The following is a 16,139-nucleotide window of genomic DNA, read 5'->3' as shown; positions in this document are numbered from 1 at the left end:
TGAGGCTGGGGTTGCTAGAGAATGGGGTGTAGTAGGACAGGCTTTCTGTAGACAGGAGGAAAGAGCAGGCCCAGGGTCAGAGTGCCCCAGAGTCACACCGAGATGGCTGTTGGTCTGGCTGGTGTTGCCGCTGTCCTTGTGGAGGCTGTGTGACCCCAAGTCCCTGAAGGGCCCCAGCCAGTCACTTCCTGCTGCTAGATACCCCCCTCTGACCAGTGTCCCCTGCTGCTTTCTCAGCCCCTTCACTGGAAAGGGGTGGGCAGGGCAAAGCTCCCATATGTTTCAGAGGGTTTCCTCCTTATGCCTTCGAGGGTTAAAAGACATTTGAAGACATTCTGGGAGGAGGAAGAGGGTTGTGCTGAGCAGTATTTTTGGACCCAGGAGTAGGGCCCTTGGAAGAGGGAAGAGCTGCCTGGGATACAAAATATGGGGGAGGTGGAGGGCAGCTGGGTGGGGGAGGGGAAGGAGGAAGTGTGTACAGGACAGGCTCCAGCCTCTGGTCCAAGACTACGCAGCAGTGTAGCTTCTGCCGGTTCTGATCCTTTCACCTGCACTCTTCTGAACTTTCTTAGCCGTTTCCTTCAGTCACTCAATGTCTGGAAAGAAGCCAGGAGACCTGTCAGATGTGGACTCATTTCCTAGAACCGCAGAGGAACGACGGAAGGGCAGCCGGAAGGGGGTTGTCCCCAGCTCCAAATCCCCATGCCCTCTTGGCCTAGTTCCATCACTGGTGGGCTAGGGTGGTGTTCTCCGAGGACACCATTCAATGGTCTGGGACAGAGGAGAGCCACGCCCCAGGATGCGCCAAATGAGAGGAGGCATTCGGAAGAAACCCGCTCTCTGCGCTTGCAAGCCTGGAGAAGCCGCGTTCCCGCCTAAATCCGCAAGATGGAAGTTGCTCCCTCTAGCTTTTCCACTAGCGAAGGCTGCTGGCTTCGTGAGTGACCCCTCCCTCCACACCCACGTCGATTTCTAGCATTTACTCTTTGACACAGTCTTGTTTATTTAAAAATGCATCTTAACAGGCACCATCAACTACACCTTAGATGGAGCGCAGGTCCGTTTTGGGTAAGGCGGAAAGTTTACGAGGCACTGCGCTTACCCCACCACAGCATACAGGGTGCGCGCGGAGCTGCAGGCAGGAATATGTGCGCCAGAGCCGAGGGATGCAGGCGGCGCTAACGTAGTAAGGATGTGTCAGGAGGGAGCGTGAAACTGGGGTGCCTGGCGTGCGTGGGTGTGTGCACCCGTGTGTCCACAGCCCCACCGTCTCGCCCTTCTTGCTAGAATGTGTCCAAAAACCTCACCTCTCCTTCAGCCCTTTCCCAGCCAGACGCTTCCTTTTTGGTGTTTTTGCGCGTTTATTGTGAATTCCATGACTAAAACACGCCGGTAAGCCCATCGACATATGGATCAATCGCCCCCATCCCGGTTGGGGGAAGGGACCCCGCCCGGAGCCTAGGAACCGGGGAACATCCGGCTGCCTTGAGAGAGCCACCCTAGGGTTCTTCAGCTTGGCGCTCAGTCCTGGCCTGGGCGGTCTCGGGGGCTCCTGCCGGGGTGGGGCGCCAGCCCCCGCCTAACCTCTTCCGCGCAGTTCAGGCAGGTTTGCGGGCCGCGGAGGCAGCGGCGAGGGCGCGCGGGCTCGGCAGCCTTGTGCCCACGCGGGGGAGGGCAAACAGTAAAGAAGGGGTCTCAAAGGGCTGAAACCATGGGTGTGCGAGGGGCGAGCGCGCCGCGGGCGTGCGGGGAAAGTTCTGGAGCTCCGTGTGGCGATCACACGTGTATGCGTGCGAGGGGTTAGACCCGAGCCGGCTGGCTGCGCTGGGACGCTGGCAGCCTGCGCCCGAGGGGGTCCTTTTCTTCCTCGGCGCCTTCGGGGAGACGCTGGACTTCGATTTTCCTGCCAAGGACGCCTCCTCCCGCGGAGGGTGCTGCCCTTTCCCAAGACTCCGACCACCAAGATGGGTTTTTCTAGCGCCCCTCCCCCAGCCGCTAGGATGGCTCCGATGCCGTGCACTCCACGCCTTTTGGCCTCCGCTCAGCCTGCTAGGGCGCCCCAGACTCGGTGGCCGAGGGGGCGGGGCGGGGCAGGGGCAATAGGGGTTGGAAGGCTCAGCCTGTCGACGGAGGGTGGGGGGCATCGCGGGGGAAGGAGGCTTCATGGGGTTTGCGCCACAGCCGGAGGAACCCGTCCCTTTCCGGCCCAGGCAGCAGGTCAGTCTGAGGAAGGGCTGGCGGCTGAGCTCTCCTCTCGGCCAGCGCTCCCCGGCGCCACCGCCGCTGCAGAGTGTCGCTACTCCGCCGCGCGCCCGCGCCCCGTGCGGCCGGCCGCCTGGGAGCCGAAGCGCCGAGCCCGGGGCGGAGGAGAGGGGCGCGGGCGCGAGAGCCGCGGCGAGGGAGCTGCGAAGGGGGAAGGGGGCGGGCGGAGGGAGGAGCGGGAGAGAGGGAGAGGGGAGGGAGAGAATCGAGCGAGGGAGAGCTGGGGAGAGCGAGCAAAGAGCGAGAGGCAGGAGAGGAGCGAGTGGTGGAGGGAGGAAGAGGGACGCGCGCCGAGAACGGGTACCGGAATTCCATCAGAAAAAAGTGAGCCGGCCAAGGGGTAGCGGGAGAAGGTTTTTGAAATTTTCCTTCGTCTTGGAGCGAAAGAAGCGACTCCGGTCTCTCGTCCTCCAAGCTCCTGCTGGATTGGTTCTTGGCGCTTTCCCCCCCGTCTGTGGATTGCTTTCCTACTTGCGTTTTTTTCTGACCCCGACCCTCACTGCTTTCTTCCAACCCTCCACCCTCCAGTCGCCTTTCCCACCTCCCCAGGCCCCTCCAGAGGAGCGCAGGGGACCGGACCCGCGGGGACCCGAGACCCCCGGACCAGCGGAGGAACGGCAGAGCCCAGGACCGCTGTCGGCTGGGAAGCAGACATCCACAGATACACCCGCGTATTTGATCTGAGTGGGCCGGGGGGCGTCGAGAGGCGCCCACCGCCCTCCTTCCCCCACCCCCTCCAGCCAGAGGCGAGAATAGCAGGACTCAGGATCTTCCTCGGGTGGACTAGCTGGGATCTCCGCATTGGATTTGGGGTTGATTGTCACTGCTTGGCTATTATTACTGTTTTTATTATTTTTTTACCCGAAGGAGAAAGACAAAAAACCAAAACTGTGGGATTTATTACATGATCTTGGCAAACGCCTTCTGCTTCTTCTTCTTTCTAGGTGAGTACCTGCGGGCGGCGGGGCCAGTGGGTCCGGCGGAGCCAAGGGGCGGGGGGGGGGGGGGCGCGCGGGCGGCGCGTTCGGCGCGTTGGGGGGCCTACGAGCAGCCGGGACACGGGGGGCGAGCAGGGCGCCGGGGAGACCGGCTGGGCAGCCCGCGGAAGAGCGCGCCTAGGAGTGAGCCAGCCTGGGCGCTGCCAGCCGAGCGGGGCCGGGCACGAGCCCCAGGCTGTCTGGTTACCGAGGGGAGGGGGGGTGTTGGGAAGGAGACTTATTAGAACACCCAAGCCATCCCCGCACACACGCATGCACACACACGCACGCTCGCCACTCACACACAATAATAGCACTCATTTTCCTAAAAATAATGGGTTTAAACTGCAGCAACTTAAGAAAAAAAAAATCCAACTCTTGATCTGGAAGGGGTGGGGAGAAAGGCTCAGTGCTGGGAGAGAAATATCCATTCCCACCTTTGTGGGGCTCCGGAGTGGATTGTGGTGGAGGGCACGGGTTTCTCCAGAAGCTCCTTGTTGGACAGTTTTTTGGGGGGAGCGCTGGGCAAGCATCCCCCACCACAAACCAACCTCTGGAAAATGCAGGTTTCCAACTCCCTGAACCCCTCCCACAGCTCCACTACCGGGAATGCTTTTCAAGTTTCTCCCCACCCTTTGCCTTCCCTGCTACCCAGGACCAGCCCTGATGGGTGGTTGGGAGTGAGGGGCTGTGAACAGTTTTCACCGCTTTTCCTTCCTCACCTCTGGGGGCTGGGACCCTGTAGCTAGCTGGTGGGAAAAGAAGGTAAGGAGGCCAAAGTTTGCTCCCTTGGGTGAGGGGGAGGAGAGAGGGGTGATGAAAACATGAGATCCGAGCAAAGACCACTCCTCATTCTGTAAGCCCCCTCTCTCAAGGGCAGGCCGGAGGGGCTGCCTGGTGCCCCTGACCCTGGGCAGGCTCTTTCCCACTCACACTTTCATGCTACGTGACATCTCAGCTGCTTGGGAAGTGGGTTATAGAGAGAGCATTCTGGGGTGGAGGGGAGGGAAAGAGGGCTTTTTGCAAGACTGTGCTGACTGGGAGTCCCAAGCAGGGGTTGCTGTCCCGGAGCAGGTACTCTGGAGAGGAAGCTGGTGACATGCGTGTGTGTGTATGTGTGTGACACATCTGCTTCAGTGTGAGTGTTATTCCTGCCCCCTGGCCTGCTGTGTAGCTGGTGGTGAACCAAGCTGCCCAGCTGGGTCATGAGTGCAGCCTGTTCTTCCTGAAGGAGGAGAGAGGGGAGGCCAGGGGAGGTAGGTGCTGGTCTCAGAAGATGTGGGTGGTCTGGGTGCCCCCTGACTAGGATGGGGAGTTCAGTCAGGGTTGGCCCTGGGCCCTTTGTCCGCCTCCTCTTCTTTCCCTTCCCCCAACACGAGTTCCTCAGGGGGCTCGAACCCTGCTCTAGGGTGTGGCCTTCACTGTCCCACTGCCCACAGCCAGGGCAGGAGGGGCTGAGGTGGATGCTCTGGGCCTGCTGAGGCTCTGTAGCCCTGCCCTGCAGCCCTCTGCAAGTGGACTCTCATTCTGAAGGGGCCGTTATAAAACCTGACCTTTTCTCCACTGGTTTGAAACCCAGCTTTCTGGGGCCAGGAAGAAAAGAAAACTGTATTTTGTGGACGAGCAGTCAGGTTGCACCTGCTGGGCTGCATGCCCTCCAGGCCGCCAGGGCTCCCAGGCGTGGGCACCCTCTGAGGTCCTGGAACGGAGGAGAGCAATATGGGGCCCGGCCAGTCACCTGCAGGCCCAGACCCCGGTGCTGCAAGCTGAGAGGGCTGCGGAGTTGACTCCCCGTTCTCACAGTGCAGGTGGTGGGGGTGTGGGTATGAGAGGGTGTGCTAGTCAGAGATGCCCACCCTGGCGTCTGCGACCCTGGAGGCTGAGGGGTGGGAGGAGGGGTGAGAGCAGTGGGGGAAGCAGGGGCAGCAGCCCTTCAGCTCCCTTCCCAGGAGAAACCCTTTCCAAAGCTGGTGAGAGTTAACTGAGTGACCATTGAAAAGCTCTGGGTTTGGCCAACCAAGAAGGAAAGGGGTGGGTTGGTGTTAAGGAAACTTCAGCCCCAGGCCCCTTTCCTGGCAAGGAGCCCACAGTTGGGAGTTGGTTGGAAATTCACTTGGGGGAGAGGTTTTGCTGGAGCTTTAGTTGGGGCCACGGTGAGGCATGTTCCCAGAGCAGGGCCTTCAGCGTGCTGCTCCCAAGGTTCTGAGGGAGGCCTGGGGGTGGGGAGGCCTTGCTGGCTCGGCCATCCTGCCCTCCAGTGTGGGCATGCCCAGGGAGACAATGAGATGGGGAAAGCCACCCAGGGGATCTGGTCACAGGACCAACTTGCACTGGCATCTCAGCTCTGGTGGGGACCCTCGATGCTGGGGAGTGGCAGTAGCTCTGTGGAGTCACTCAGTCCCCAGTGTCTCCAGAAGCTGTTCCACGTGTCTTTCCTGGGTGGATCTGAGTTTCCTCCTGACCTCGAACTCAGAAATGCCAGCGGGATGCCTTCTGACCGTTATTCTCCTAGAGTTCTTGGCCCCGAGTTGCCGTGATTCCTTTCTCTGGTGGGACTTGATTGCTTCTGGGGGTCATGATGTCAACTGGGAGAGTCAGGGACAGAGAGCAGGTGGGCAGTTTGGAGAGAGGACACCCTGTCTTCTGCTGAGGGTCCCCTGCCTGGTCGTGTGCTAGCTGGCAGCGTGGGGGATGCCCTAGCTTTTTGCACAGGAGCCGGGATTCTGTAAGGATCATCCCTGGGGCTCCAGATCCCACCTGTAGGGCTGGCAGAGTGAGTGTCCTTCTTGCCCTAGTCTGCTGGGCCAATGTCCTGATCATCCAGCCTATGGAGGGTGTCTCTTTCTCAGTCCACCCCAGATATAGTTGAGGTGGGAGGGGAGAAGCCTGCGAGGACACTGTGGTGATCAAAGTCAGTGGAAGGCCAAGGGCTGGTTTGGTCTTCAGCACCAGCTGGCTGGCTGACTAGGTGGGGGCAGCAGGTGCAAGTGAGGCCAGGTCAGCTCAGCTGCTCCTGGGTGGCCCAGATGCACTGAGTCCTGCTCAGGGGCCTAGGAATTTGCTGAAGCTGGGAAATAAGCAGATGCCCCACTGCCCACGCCGACACTTCCATTCGGGTTTCTTCTCTGGCCTGTCTCCGCCTGGCCACAGCCCTCAGCTCTTCCTGTCCTGAGGCAGAAGTATGGTCAGCGGGTGAAGGAAGTGTCAGTCGCTCTTGCCCTGGAGGCCTTCTCCACTCCAGGCCCACCCCTTGCTCCTCTTTGTCGATAGGTTCGTGGGTAGGCCTGGTCCCTCTAGGAGCTAATCCTTTCCCCTCCTAGGCTCTGCCAGGAGGGCCCGGCTCTCGGTGCAGCGCTCTGCCTCTAGGTGTCGCTATCTCCCTGCAGTAGCTGCCCCCCTGCGCAAGGCCTCCTGGGGGGAGGGAGGGAGACCTGGGTAGAGATGGGGAGATGCTTGGGGATTATGAGAAGGGGACTTCTGTCTAGGATCATGTTATGTTTTGGGGCAGGATGGAATGGAGGAAGACTCCCAGATCACTCCTGGGGGCTTGGAGCAGGCAAGTCTTGGCTCTGGGCCATGGTAGGGGCTTTTCTGGGGCAGGATCTGAGTGAGGGGTGTGGGAAGGACAGGGAGACCAGGACGATGTCCTATGGATGAAACCATTTTGGGAACTTGATTCTGAAAGGTTCGGGTGGGCCTCTCCCCGCCCTTCACCTCTGGATCTTCTCCCCTGATGCCCTCCCACCTGAGGATGGGGGGTTCGGACCCTCTGGGGCGATGGGTAGAAGGGGAGACATCAGACTCCTGCCTGTTCACTTTTGGAGAAGCCGGGGTCCCTGTGTGAGATAAGGGCCCAGGAGGGATGCTCTCACCTTTTGAAATGGACTTCACCCTTATTTGGCTTTTGGGAAGAAGAAAGAAAGAAGAGACAGAGGGGGAGAGGGTTTCAAAGGAGCACGGGAGGAGGGGAAAGAAAGAGAAAAAGAAATAGGAGGAGTGAGACAGACAGACAGACAAAGAAAAGAAAAAGAGGAAGCAGCTTTCGTAAGCCGTTCCCTTGGTGGGCTGGGGCAGAGGCTGCCCCTGTGAGGCACAGTCTCAGGTCTCGGCCGCCGTGAGCCTGGGCTGGGCGAGGGCTGGGGCCCGGCATACCTCTGACCTCAGGGTCCAGCTTGTCTCCCAGTCTTCTCTCTCTTTCTTAAAAATGTTTTCTTTATCGTTCAATTACAGAACTCAGAATGCATAGGCTAGGGATCTGAGGAGCCTTGTCAGCCTGTGTGCGACCCTGAGGTGTTATCTCCCTCCTTTGGGCCTCAGTTTCCCCAGGGCAAAATCTTGGGGCTGGACTCAGTGGAGTCTAATGTCCTAACAGGCTGTGAAAGTTAAATGACTTCCTGCCGCTTTCCAGGGTTTAACTAGTGCTTTGGTGACCCTTTGTCTGGAACCGAAGCTGAGAGGGGGCCCAGGGGGGTGTGAATGTGATCCCAGCCCTGCACACCCCAGCAGCTCCTGCAGCCCCCCAGCTCTCTGCTGAGGCTGCCACGTTCTTCTGTGGCCTCCTGGCTTCAACAGTTTTGGTCTTGCTCGAGGGCCTCCTGGCTGGGCCTGGTGCTGAGGGGTGATAAGGTGGGACCAGAGAGAACCTGATAGAGCCAGAGCAGAAGGGCAGCTTGAGTCCTCTTTGATGTTTGAGGAGTGGATGTTGGTGTCTTGGGACCAGCAGCCCTTCCTCTGACCTGCTCTATTGGGGAGGTGCCATGGAGTAGGATTTGATGTGCTTTGGAGTAAAGGGGTGTGAGGTTCCAGGAAGGCCCGCCCCTCAGCCCGGCATGTGTGTGGGAGACTGTGGGGGCCCTCACTCATGCTTGTCTTCCCTCCCCACCACCCGACGAGACCCTCCGCTCTTTGGCCAGCCCTTCCTCCCTGCAGGGCCCCGAGCTGCACAGCTGGCGCCCCCCAGTGGACTGTGTCCGGGCCAATGAGCTGTGTGCGGCGGAATCCAACTGCAGCTCCCGCTACCGCACGCTGCGGCAGTGCCTGGCGGGCCGGGACCGCAACACCATGCTGGCCAACAAGGAGTGCCAGGCGGCCCTGGAGGTCCTGCAGGAGAGCCCCCTGTATGACTGTCGCTGCAGCGGGGCATGAAGAAGGAGCTGCAGTGCCTGCAGATCTACTGGAGCATCCACCTGGGGCTGACCGAGGGTAAAGCCTGGTGGGGATGGGCAGTGGTGGTGGTGGTGCTGAGGGGTGTGGGCGGGTGCAGGTTCAAGGGAGGACTCAGCAATGGAGTGAACTGGCCAACTCTCCATCCTTCCCTACTGGGAGAAACGGGAACCCAGACAAAGTAGCCTCCTGACGTAGGAGGAGAGAAGGCTCCATGGAGTAAGGCTGGAGCCGTGTGGGGCGGGGGGGGACAGGAAGTAAACTGGGGGCAGGAGGACCTATGATTGTATGAAGGGGTCACAGGAGAAGGTGAGCCAAGAGTCCCAGGCAGATGGAGAAGCGAGGCCAGAGGAGAGAGAAGGGCTGGCTGTGTGAACGCAGAGCTGAGCTTTAAGCTCACAAGTCCTGCCACTCCCGCCACCTGGGTGCCGAGTGAGGGCCGGCTCCTGTGGCTGGCCTGGGCACCATCTACAGGGCTTGGAGGGGCATGAGGGCAGCAGGTCCATATCCCTTAACAGCCTACCCCCAAGTCCCAAGGCAGAGCCTGTCACTGCCACCCCCACAAGATACTACCTCCCCCATATTCCCCTGCAAACTGGAGTGTGGACACTTTGCATATATTGTAGGAGGGTGGCTGCCTGGGTCAGACGTTCATTTATTAATTCAGCAGCTGTTTATCGAGAGTTTACCGTCTGTTAGGCATTGTGGGAACAGTTGAGGACAGGCTGTGGCAGCCTCTGCCTTCATGGAGCTTGTAGTCTGGAGGTGCAAACACGTGAAGGCTTCCTGTCATTTGGGGGTGTGAATGCTGTGGTAGCACTGAGGAGGGGCGTCTAACTCCTTGCTACAAAATTTTGAGAGACTTCATGGAAGAGGCAGCCTCCCAGCTGAGACTAAAGAGTGAGCTGCAGTTATGTGGTGAAGGGCCCTGGGAAGAGTTTGAGAGGTGCGAGGTGGGCCGGGCAGAGACCTGTGTGGGGGAGAGCCGAAATGGCATGTGGGCCCGCAGGTGACTCCGTATGTAGAGGGGGTGTTGGAAGTGGGCAGGGGTGAGGAGAGGCAGGGGCATGAGGTCTGGGGGCAGCAGGGCGCCTGAACAGTGTTCAGTGACACCGACCTTGAGCTCTGCTTCAGGACAGCGTCCCTGTGGTTCAGGAAGCGAGCAGATGGGAGACTGGAAGGCACCGTGTGACACAGGCCAGGTGTCAAGGTGGCTGACCCAGCGCAGGGGCAGGAGAGGGGGAGGATCTAAGAGCCCTTCAGGAGGGAGAACCCACAGATCTTGGTGAAGGGAGTGGAGTCAAGGAGGGCACCCAGTTTCTGTCTTGGGAGCTTGGATGGGTGGTTGGTTCAGTTACAAGCAGCAAAGGTTTTGAGTCGGGGGAGGGCAGGGGGATGGTGAATGCATTCGGGGGTCTGTGCTGCTCATTGGCCATGCCCCACAGACAGCTGGGTGTGCAGCGCTGCAGCTCAGCTGACAGAGGCTTAGGGGTTGCTCTCAGCTCAAGGGTGGGAACCTGCAAGGGAGTGGGGGCCATTACCTCGGGAGGAGCATGGGGACAGACCCCAAGACCTGCGACATTTAAAGATATGGCAAGGAGGATGGTGGGAGTCGGGCTGCAAAGGTGACCGAGGAGGCTCGGGGAGAGGCCAGAGCAGCAGGAGACCGGGGCCAGAGCTCACCCTCGGGAGGAAGGAGTGTCTAGCATCCAGCGTCCAGTGCTGCAGGTCCAGCAGGAGAGGGTGGAAAAGGGTCCTTGATGCCCTGGGGTGAGTTTCTTAGGTGGCTGCTGGGAGCCGAAGCCTGGGTAGGGAGTGAATGGGAGTCAGGGAGTGGAGGATGATGGGCGGGGACAGCAGCCTCCAGAACTTTGGTGTGAAGAGGGGAGAAGAACAAAGGATGACTTAGAAAAAAAAGATGTGAGAAGGTTGAGCACCTTAAATTCCAACGCAGGACAGTAATGATGGAGGTGCTGAGGTGAAGGAGAGAGGGGTGCTCTGTGGACAGTGCCTGGGAGAGGGGAGGGGTGGGTCCAGGGCCCCTCAGGGCAGAGGAGCAATCCCCACTCTGGGTGCTGGAAGGAAGGAGGAGATGGATCAGGTGTGGAGGCTGGATAGAGAGGCGTTCTGACTGCTGGCCAAGATCGTTCAGCTCTGCCCAAATAAAGGAAAAAGCTGTGCATATATTTATAATAGAATTACCACCATTAATAACAAAGGGATTCCGCATGAGCCAGGTAGTCGCCCATTTCTAGAGAACTCAAGTTCCAGAGCTGGAAGTGAGCAGAGAGAGGGGCCCAGGCACCGCGCTCCTGTGAGAGCCCCAGGCTGACTCTGGACAGAGAAGACTGACGTCCCTGATCCAGTGAGCCGGCTGTTTGGTTTCTGGTTTTCTTTCCAGCGGCCTTACATTTCAGCCCAAGGAAACTGGGCAGCAGGTTGGGGTGGCTGTGCTGGAACGTGCACGGGGGAGGGGACAGAAGTGCCAGCCAGATGAGCTGGTGGGCTGCCCAGGAGCCTTCCCACCTGAGGGGCTCCCTCTGACGTTGCCCAGGGCCTCCTGACTGGTGCTGGGCAGTGAGGTGCTTGAGGGATGACAATACGCATAACGTGTTTCGTGTTGCCAGCTACCCTGTGGCTTTCCAGGTCCCTGAGACCCAGGAATGCCTGGCAGGAGATGTCTGGGTCCCAAATCTTGAACTGGTTTATTGGTTCATTTACTCATCAAACATCTGTTAAGCACCTACTGTGTGCTGCAGATGGTGATGGTGTAAAAAAGCAACGGTTGCTCCCTGTGCCAGCCAGTGTACAAGCTGGGAGACCTTTCCCTGGCCCACTCTAGAAAAGCAGAGCCCTGGGTCTTGCGAGCCAGAATAGTTTCTGCAGAGAGCTGACCAGGGTTAGCCTGGAGGCCTTTGAACAGCAGGTAATGTTCTGTGAGTAAGAGGATCTACCTGACAGTTAAGTGTTCCTGGCGTGGGGGACGTGGTTCCCCAGCACTTCTCCCGGTTCCCAACAACATCTAATAATGGGGCTCGGGCCCTGGGGTGGATGGCAGGATTGGCCTCTGCTGGTGGTGAGATGCCCCTGGAGACTGGGTCCCACTGTGTCCTTCTGCCTGAGGCTGAAGCCTTCAGCGTATGGAGGGAGCTGGTGGTGGCAGGACTGTGGCCCCTCCTGAGTGCCTGGACTGTCCCAGCTGCAAGGACCTGGAGCCGTTCAGGTCTCATGCCCATTCTGGTGGGAAGCGGAGGTGCAGGGAGGAGGGGTAGTGTCCTCTGGGCACACAGCAGGCTCATTCATGGCATGGCCCTGATGCCTTACCCAGCCCCTTCCTCTTCCCTGGGGAGGTCCTGGGGCCTTGGGCCCCCCTGGCACCTGCATCTTCTGTGTCACCTCCACTGTCACCATGGCATTTATAGGGTGGAGCTGTTGCTCTTGGCTGCACAGGGGACTTGAGACCAGGCTTTTTGCCTTTCTCAAAGGTGATAGTGAGGTTTGAAGTCACTCTGGTCCTTCAGATGTGAAAAGCAAAGGCTTCTCCCAAGAGTCCTCTCACAGGTCATGGCTTAGCCACCTGGTGTCCTGACTTGGCTTCGGTCTGGCTGCCGAGGAACCCGAGTAGCCAGGCCTTGGGTTTCTACTGGTGACTTCTTCTTTTTTAAAAAATTACTTTTTGTTGTTCAATTACAGTTGTCTGCATTTGGCCCCCACCACTGCTCCCCTCAGCCAAACCCACCTCCCTTCCTTGCTTCCACCCTTCCCCTTGGTTTGTCCATGTGTCCTTTATAGTAGGGTATAGAAGGGTGGGGCCGGAAGTGAAGAGGAATAGTAGTTCCTGAAAACTCTTTCCCCCACTGTCCCCTCCCCCCTCCTCTCTGGTTAGATTGTTCTTAATTTCAATGTCTCTGGTTATATTTTGTTTGCTTTTTTCTTTTGTTGATTACGTTCCAATGGAAGGTGAGATCATACGATATTTGTCCCTCACTGCCTGGCTTATTTCACTTAGCATAATGCTCTCCAGTTCCATCCATGCTGTCGCAAAGGGTAGGAGCTCCTTCTTTCTTTCTGCTGTGTAGAATTCCATTGTGTAAATGTACCATAGTTTTTTGATCCACTCATTTATTGAATTCTGATGACCTAAACTGGGTGGACCTCTCCCAACCAGTCCTGGGAGGGTTATTTCCCCCAGAGACCCCCTAGCCAATCACACTGGCTGATGTGTACCCAGGGGCGGAGCTGCACCAGGTACAGTCATGACGGACAGGCCCTGCGCTGGGCGAGCAGTCCAGCGGGCAGAGGTCGCTCCTGTGAGGACTTAGACCTTGGCGGTACTTGTGTCTCAGAGCACTTTGGTTTCAACGACACTATGTTTTTGGAGACCACATTCATGACGATTAGGTACTTGGATCCTGACACCAGCTGCCTGGGTCTGAAGCCTGGCTCTGCCACTTACCAGCTGTGTGGCCTTGGGCAAGTTACTTAGTGCCTCTGTGCCACAGTTCCTTGTCAGTAAAACAGGGAGGCTAAGAGTGCCAGCCTTGTAGGTAAGTGAAGAGGAGTAAATGAGTTAGTGTGCCTAAAGCACTTTCAGTAGTGCTGGCCCATGGAAAGTACAGTATAATATCATAATTTCACACAGTTTAATTTCAAAAAGTACTTGTACACTCTTATGTTATTTGGCCTCAACCACTGGCACTGGCTGACAACCTCACTACGAAGTTTCCCCCAGGGCTGGTGGGCAGTGGGGAAGACACAGACCACAGGAAGGTGGGGTCGGAGCCTGGCCTGAAGGGGAGAGTAATGTCCAGCTCAGGTCAAACGGCAAATGCCAGGTGGGCATCCGCGTTACAGAGGCTGTGTGCTGGGTGCTGCTGGGTGCTGCAGGGCCCAATGGCCGCTCCTGGGAGGTGGGGTAAAGGGTGGGGCCGTTTCTCTAGGGGCATGCACTTCCCGCATCATCTGGGGTCTGCACCCTTTCCTGGGGGTCTGCCAGTTTGGCAGACAGGAAGCTTTGCCCCATGCACCAGCAGGGGGCTGGTTCTGTCTCTAATCCTAGCCTCTGGGTGATCTCATGGACCAGCTGACCGAGCTCCTCACAGGGATTCCCAGGCCCCACGTCTGGGTGGCTGGCACTCTCTTGCAGGTGGCCCCTGTGGGTGCCGCCTGCACGGGGTCCGCTTAGGAAGGAGGTGCCTGCCCACAGCCTGGGCCCCGGGTGGGTGGGAGCTCACTGTGTGAGGCTGTGGGTCATTATTGTGTCCCCACCCCCCACTTCACAGGGACAGCCTGAGCGATTACTTATTGACTTCTTACTGTGAAGTCTTAAGAGGATGGTTCCTTCCCTGCAGGGTGTCTGCAGAGGGGGTGAGAGTCTGATGAGGTGGTAGGGGGACTCTGGGGCAGCCCTGTGTCATTTCTCTCCCATTGCTCCCTTGCTTTCCCTTTCCCTGAGCCTCTGATGTGCCCATGGTCTGAGAAGCCAGCAGGTGGTGGGACAGATAGGGAGGCAGTATGGGAGGGGTCAGGCTGACAGGCCCCTTGGGCCCTCCACCCAGATTCTTCTGGTGTCGTGACAGGAAGCAAACAGGGATCTTCTGTCCCCTCCAGGGGCCTGGGCAGGGTCAGCCTGGTGCGGTGGGAGAGAGCACAGGAGTGAGGGCCGGGGCACCATGTCCAGCTGCAGCTTGGCCATGAGCAGCTGTGTCATCTCAGGCGGGTCGCCTCACCTCTCTGGGCCACCTGCAAGCCCTGTATTATGAAGTGAGGATGTGTTGTGATATTGTGCTGGAGGATGGGACCTGGCCTTCCTGGGGCTGTCATGGTGCCTCCTCCCCTGGGCCTTCTTCCCATGAGCATTTGGAAGTCCTTAGAACAGGGCAGGTCAGGCCAGGAGGTCATGGCTGAGTTCCTCGGCCGTCTGACCTGCTCTGGGGGACCTTCTACTCTGGCTGGAGCGAATAACTCATCCATGTGACATGCCCAACATAACCTGCCCCTCACTTTCAGGAGGGGGGAACTTGTGCCTGACGATGCTCTCTTTTCCAGGGGAGGAGTTTTACGAGGCCTCGCCCTACGAGCCGGTCACCTCCCGCCTCTCGGACATCTTCAGGCTTGCTTCAATCTTCTCAGGTGAGTGGGTATGGGCTGGGCTCTCTGGTTCTCCCCTGGGCCTGTGGGGCGGATGGAGCCCTGGCCTCAGCTCAGGTGTGCTGATCCTCAGGTCAGCAGATGCTCACCTGAGTGTGCAGTGAAACATTTATGGGGACTGCCCGGCATGCGCCTGCCGGGCAGCGGGGCTTGAATCTGAAACCTGACGTGCTCTCCTGTTCTGTCGCCTGTCTCACCCCGATGGGTCCTTCTTTCCATGTCCCCAGCTTTTCTGTTCCAGCTGTTCAGGCTCTTTGTGTCTCAGTTTCCTCAGCTGTGTGACGGGGAGCACAGCTGCCCCGTGGGTTGTCTTGAGGTCTGAGTGAGCCAGTGGCTGTTGAGGGCCCCACCTACTGCTGTGGCGTCCAGGACGTAGCCGGTCACCGGATCTGCTTGGCTTCCTTCTGCCCTGAAAGCTCTGCTCCTTGCACCCCCAGCCCTCTGCCTGCCCCAGACAGGGGGAAGGCCAAGGTTGAACTATAGCTTTGCTTGTCCTGGTCCGTATGTATGGCCTGCTGGGTTTTTGGCTCTTTGTTTCCTCTGCCATCTGGGGGACCAGTGGGCCCCACACAGGGTGCTCCTGCCTGGGTCCTGGGGGCTTTGGAAATGCTCTGTGGGGGCTGGCGGTGAACTCTTCCTGGAGCCGCCGCTGGTGCCAAAGGTGGCAGGGTCAGGGTGGGCTTGCTCCCTGGGATCCCTGGGTACAAGGCCCCAGGTTTCCAGCTGGTCCATGGCAGGATGTGAAGTCCTTTGAAGTCTCTTTTGCTTTAAACGAGGGTTTCTCAGCAGCATCACTGCTGACACTTTGGCCTGGGTATATCTCCTGGGAGAACGGCCACCCCGTGCATTGTAGGATGTTGAGCGCATCCCTGGCCTCTGGGCACTTGATGCCAGTAGCGCCCCCTCCCCAAGCTGTGACTACCCTAGATGTCTCCAGACAGCACCCAGGGGCACACGAGCTGCCAGTGGGGAAGCTCTGAACTGTGACTGAAAGACTCCCGTGAGCCCCCGAGCCCTTTCAAATGAAGACTTCTCTAGCACAAGGCCGCCCAAACTTTCTTTCCCCTTTATTACCCCCTAAGGAGAAAAAATATATCTAACTAGAGAAATACTATTTTTGGTCTACACAGTTCTGGAGGCTGGGAGTTCAAGTTCAGGTCCAGCAGGGTTTTGTTTCTGGTGAGAGCTCTCTCTCTGCCTTACAGATGGCCACCTTCTCACTGAGTCCTCACAGGTGGGGTGGGGCTGGAGAGTTGGGGAGTGTGGAGGGGGACGCGGGGGTGGGGGAGAGAACGAGAGTGAGAGAGCGAGCTCTTATAAGGCCATAGTCCTATCTTATTAGAGCCCCGCCCTCATAGCCTCCTTTCACCTTAATTCCTTCCTGAAAGCCCTCTCTCCAAATACAGTCATACTGAGGGCTATAGTTCTTCCAGGGGCATGATTTAGTCCATAGCAAAAGTCAAGAAGTAAAATTTTATCAGGGTTGGGTTTTGGAGGGCCACAAGCCACTGTAATATCTACTTTTTTTTTTTCCAAATGGAGGCCCAGCTTTTGTTCCCTTGAGGGCATCACTGTCCTCCTGGTGGA

General features: G+C 58.3%; 1 protein-coding gene across 1 annotated transcript in view; it reads left to right on the top strand.

Moving 5' to 3' along the window:
- Positions 1-2,481: 2,481 nt before the first annotated feature.
- The window catches only part of GFRA2 (GDNF family receptor alpha 2), an 80,246-nt gene continuing 66,588 nt past the window's right edge, over positions 2,482-16,139 (top strand). The window contains 5 exon segments of the mRNA XM_028522008.2: positions 2,482-2,586; positions 2,812-3,206; positions 8,128-8,370; positions 8,373-8,441; positions 14,451-14,534. Coding sequence (XP_028377809.1) covers positions 3,167-3,206; positions 8,128-8,370; positions 8,373-8,441; positions 14,451-14,534 — 436 coding nt within the window. The 5' untranslated portion in view covers positions 2,482-2,586; positions 2,812-3,166.

The sequence above is a fragment of the Phyllostomus discolor genome, chromosome 8 (genome assembly GCF_004126475.2).
Source record: "Phyllostomus discolor isolate MPI-MPIP mPhyDis1 chromosome 8, mPhyDis1.pri.v3, whole genome shotgun sequence".
In the NCBI taxonomy this organism is placed as follows: Eukaryota; Metazoa; Chordata; class Mammalia; order Chiroptera; family Phyllostomidae; genus Phyllostomus; species Phyllostomus discolor.
Note: the sequence above shows the minus strand (reverse complement) of the source record. Positions and strands in the feature narration are given on the sequence as shown.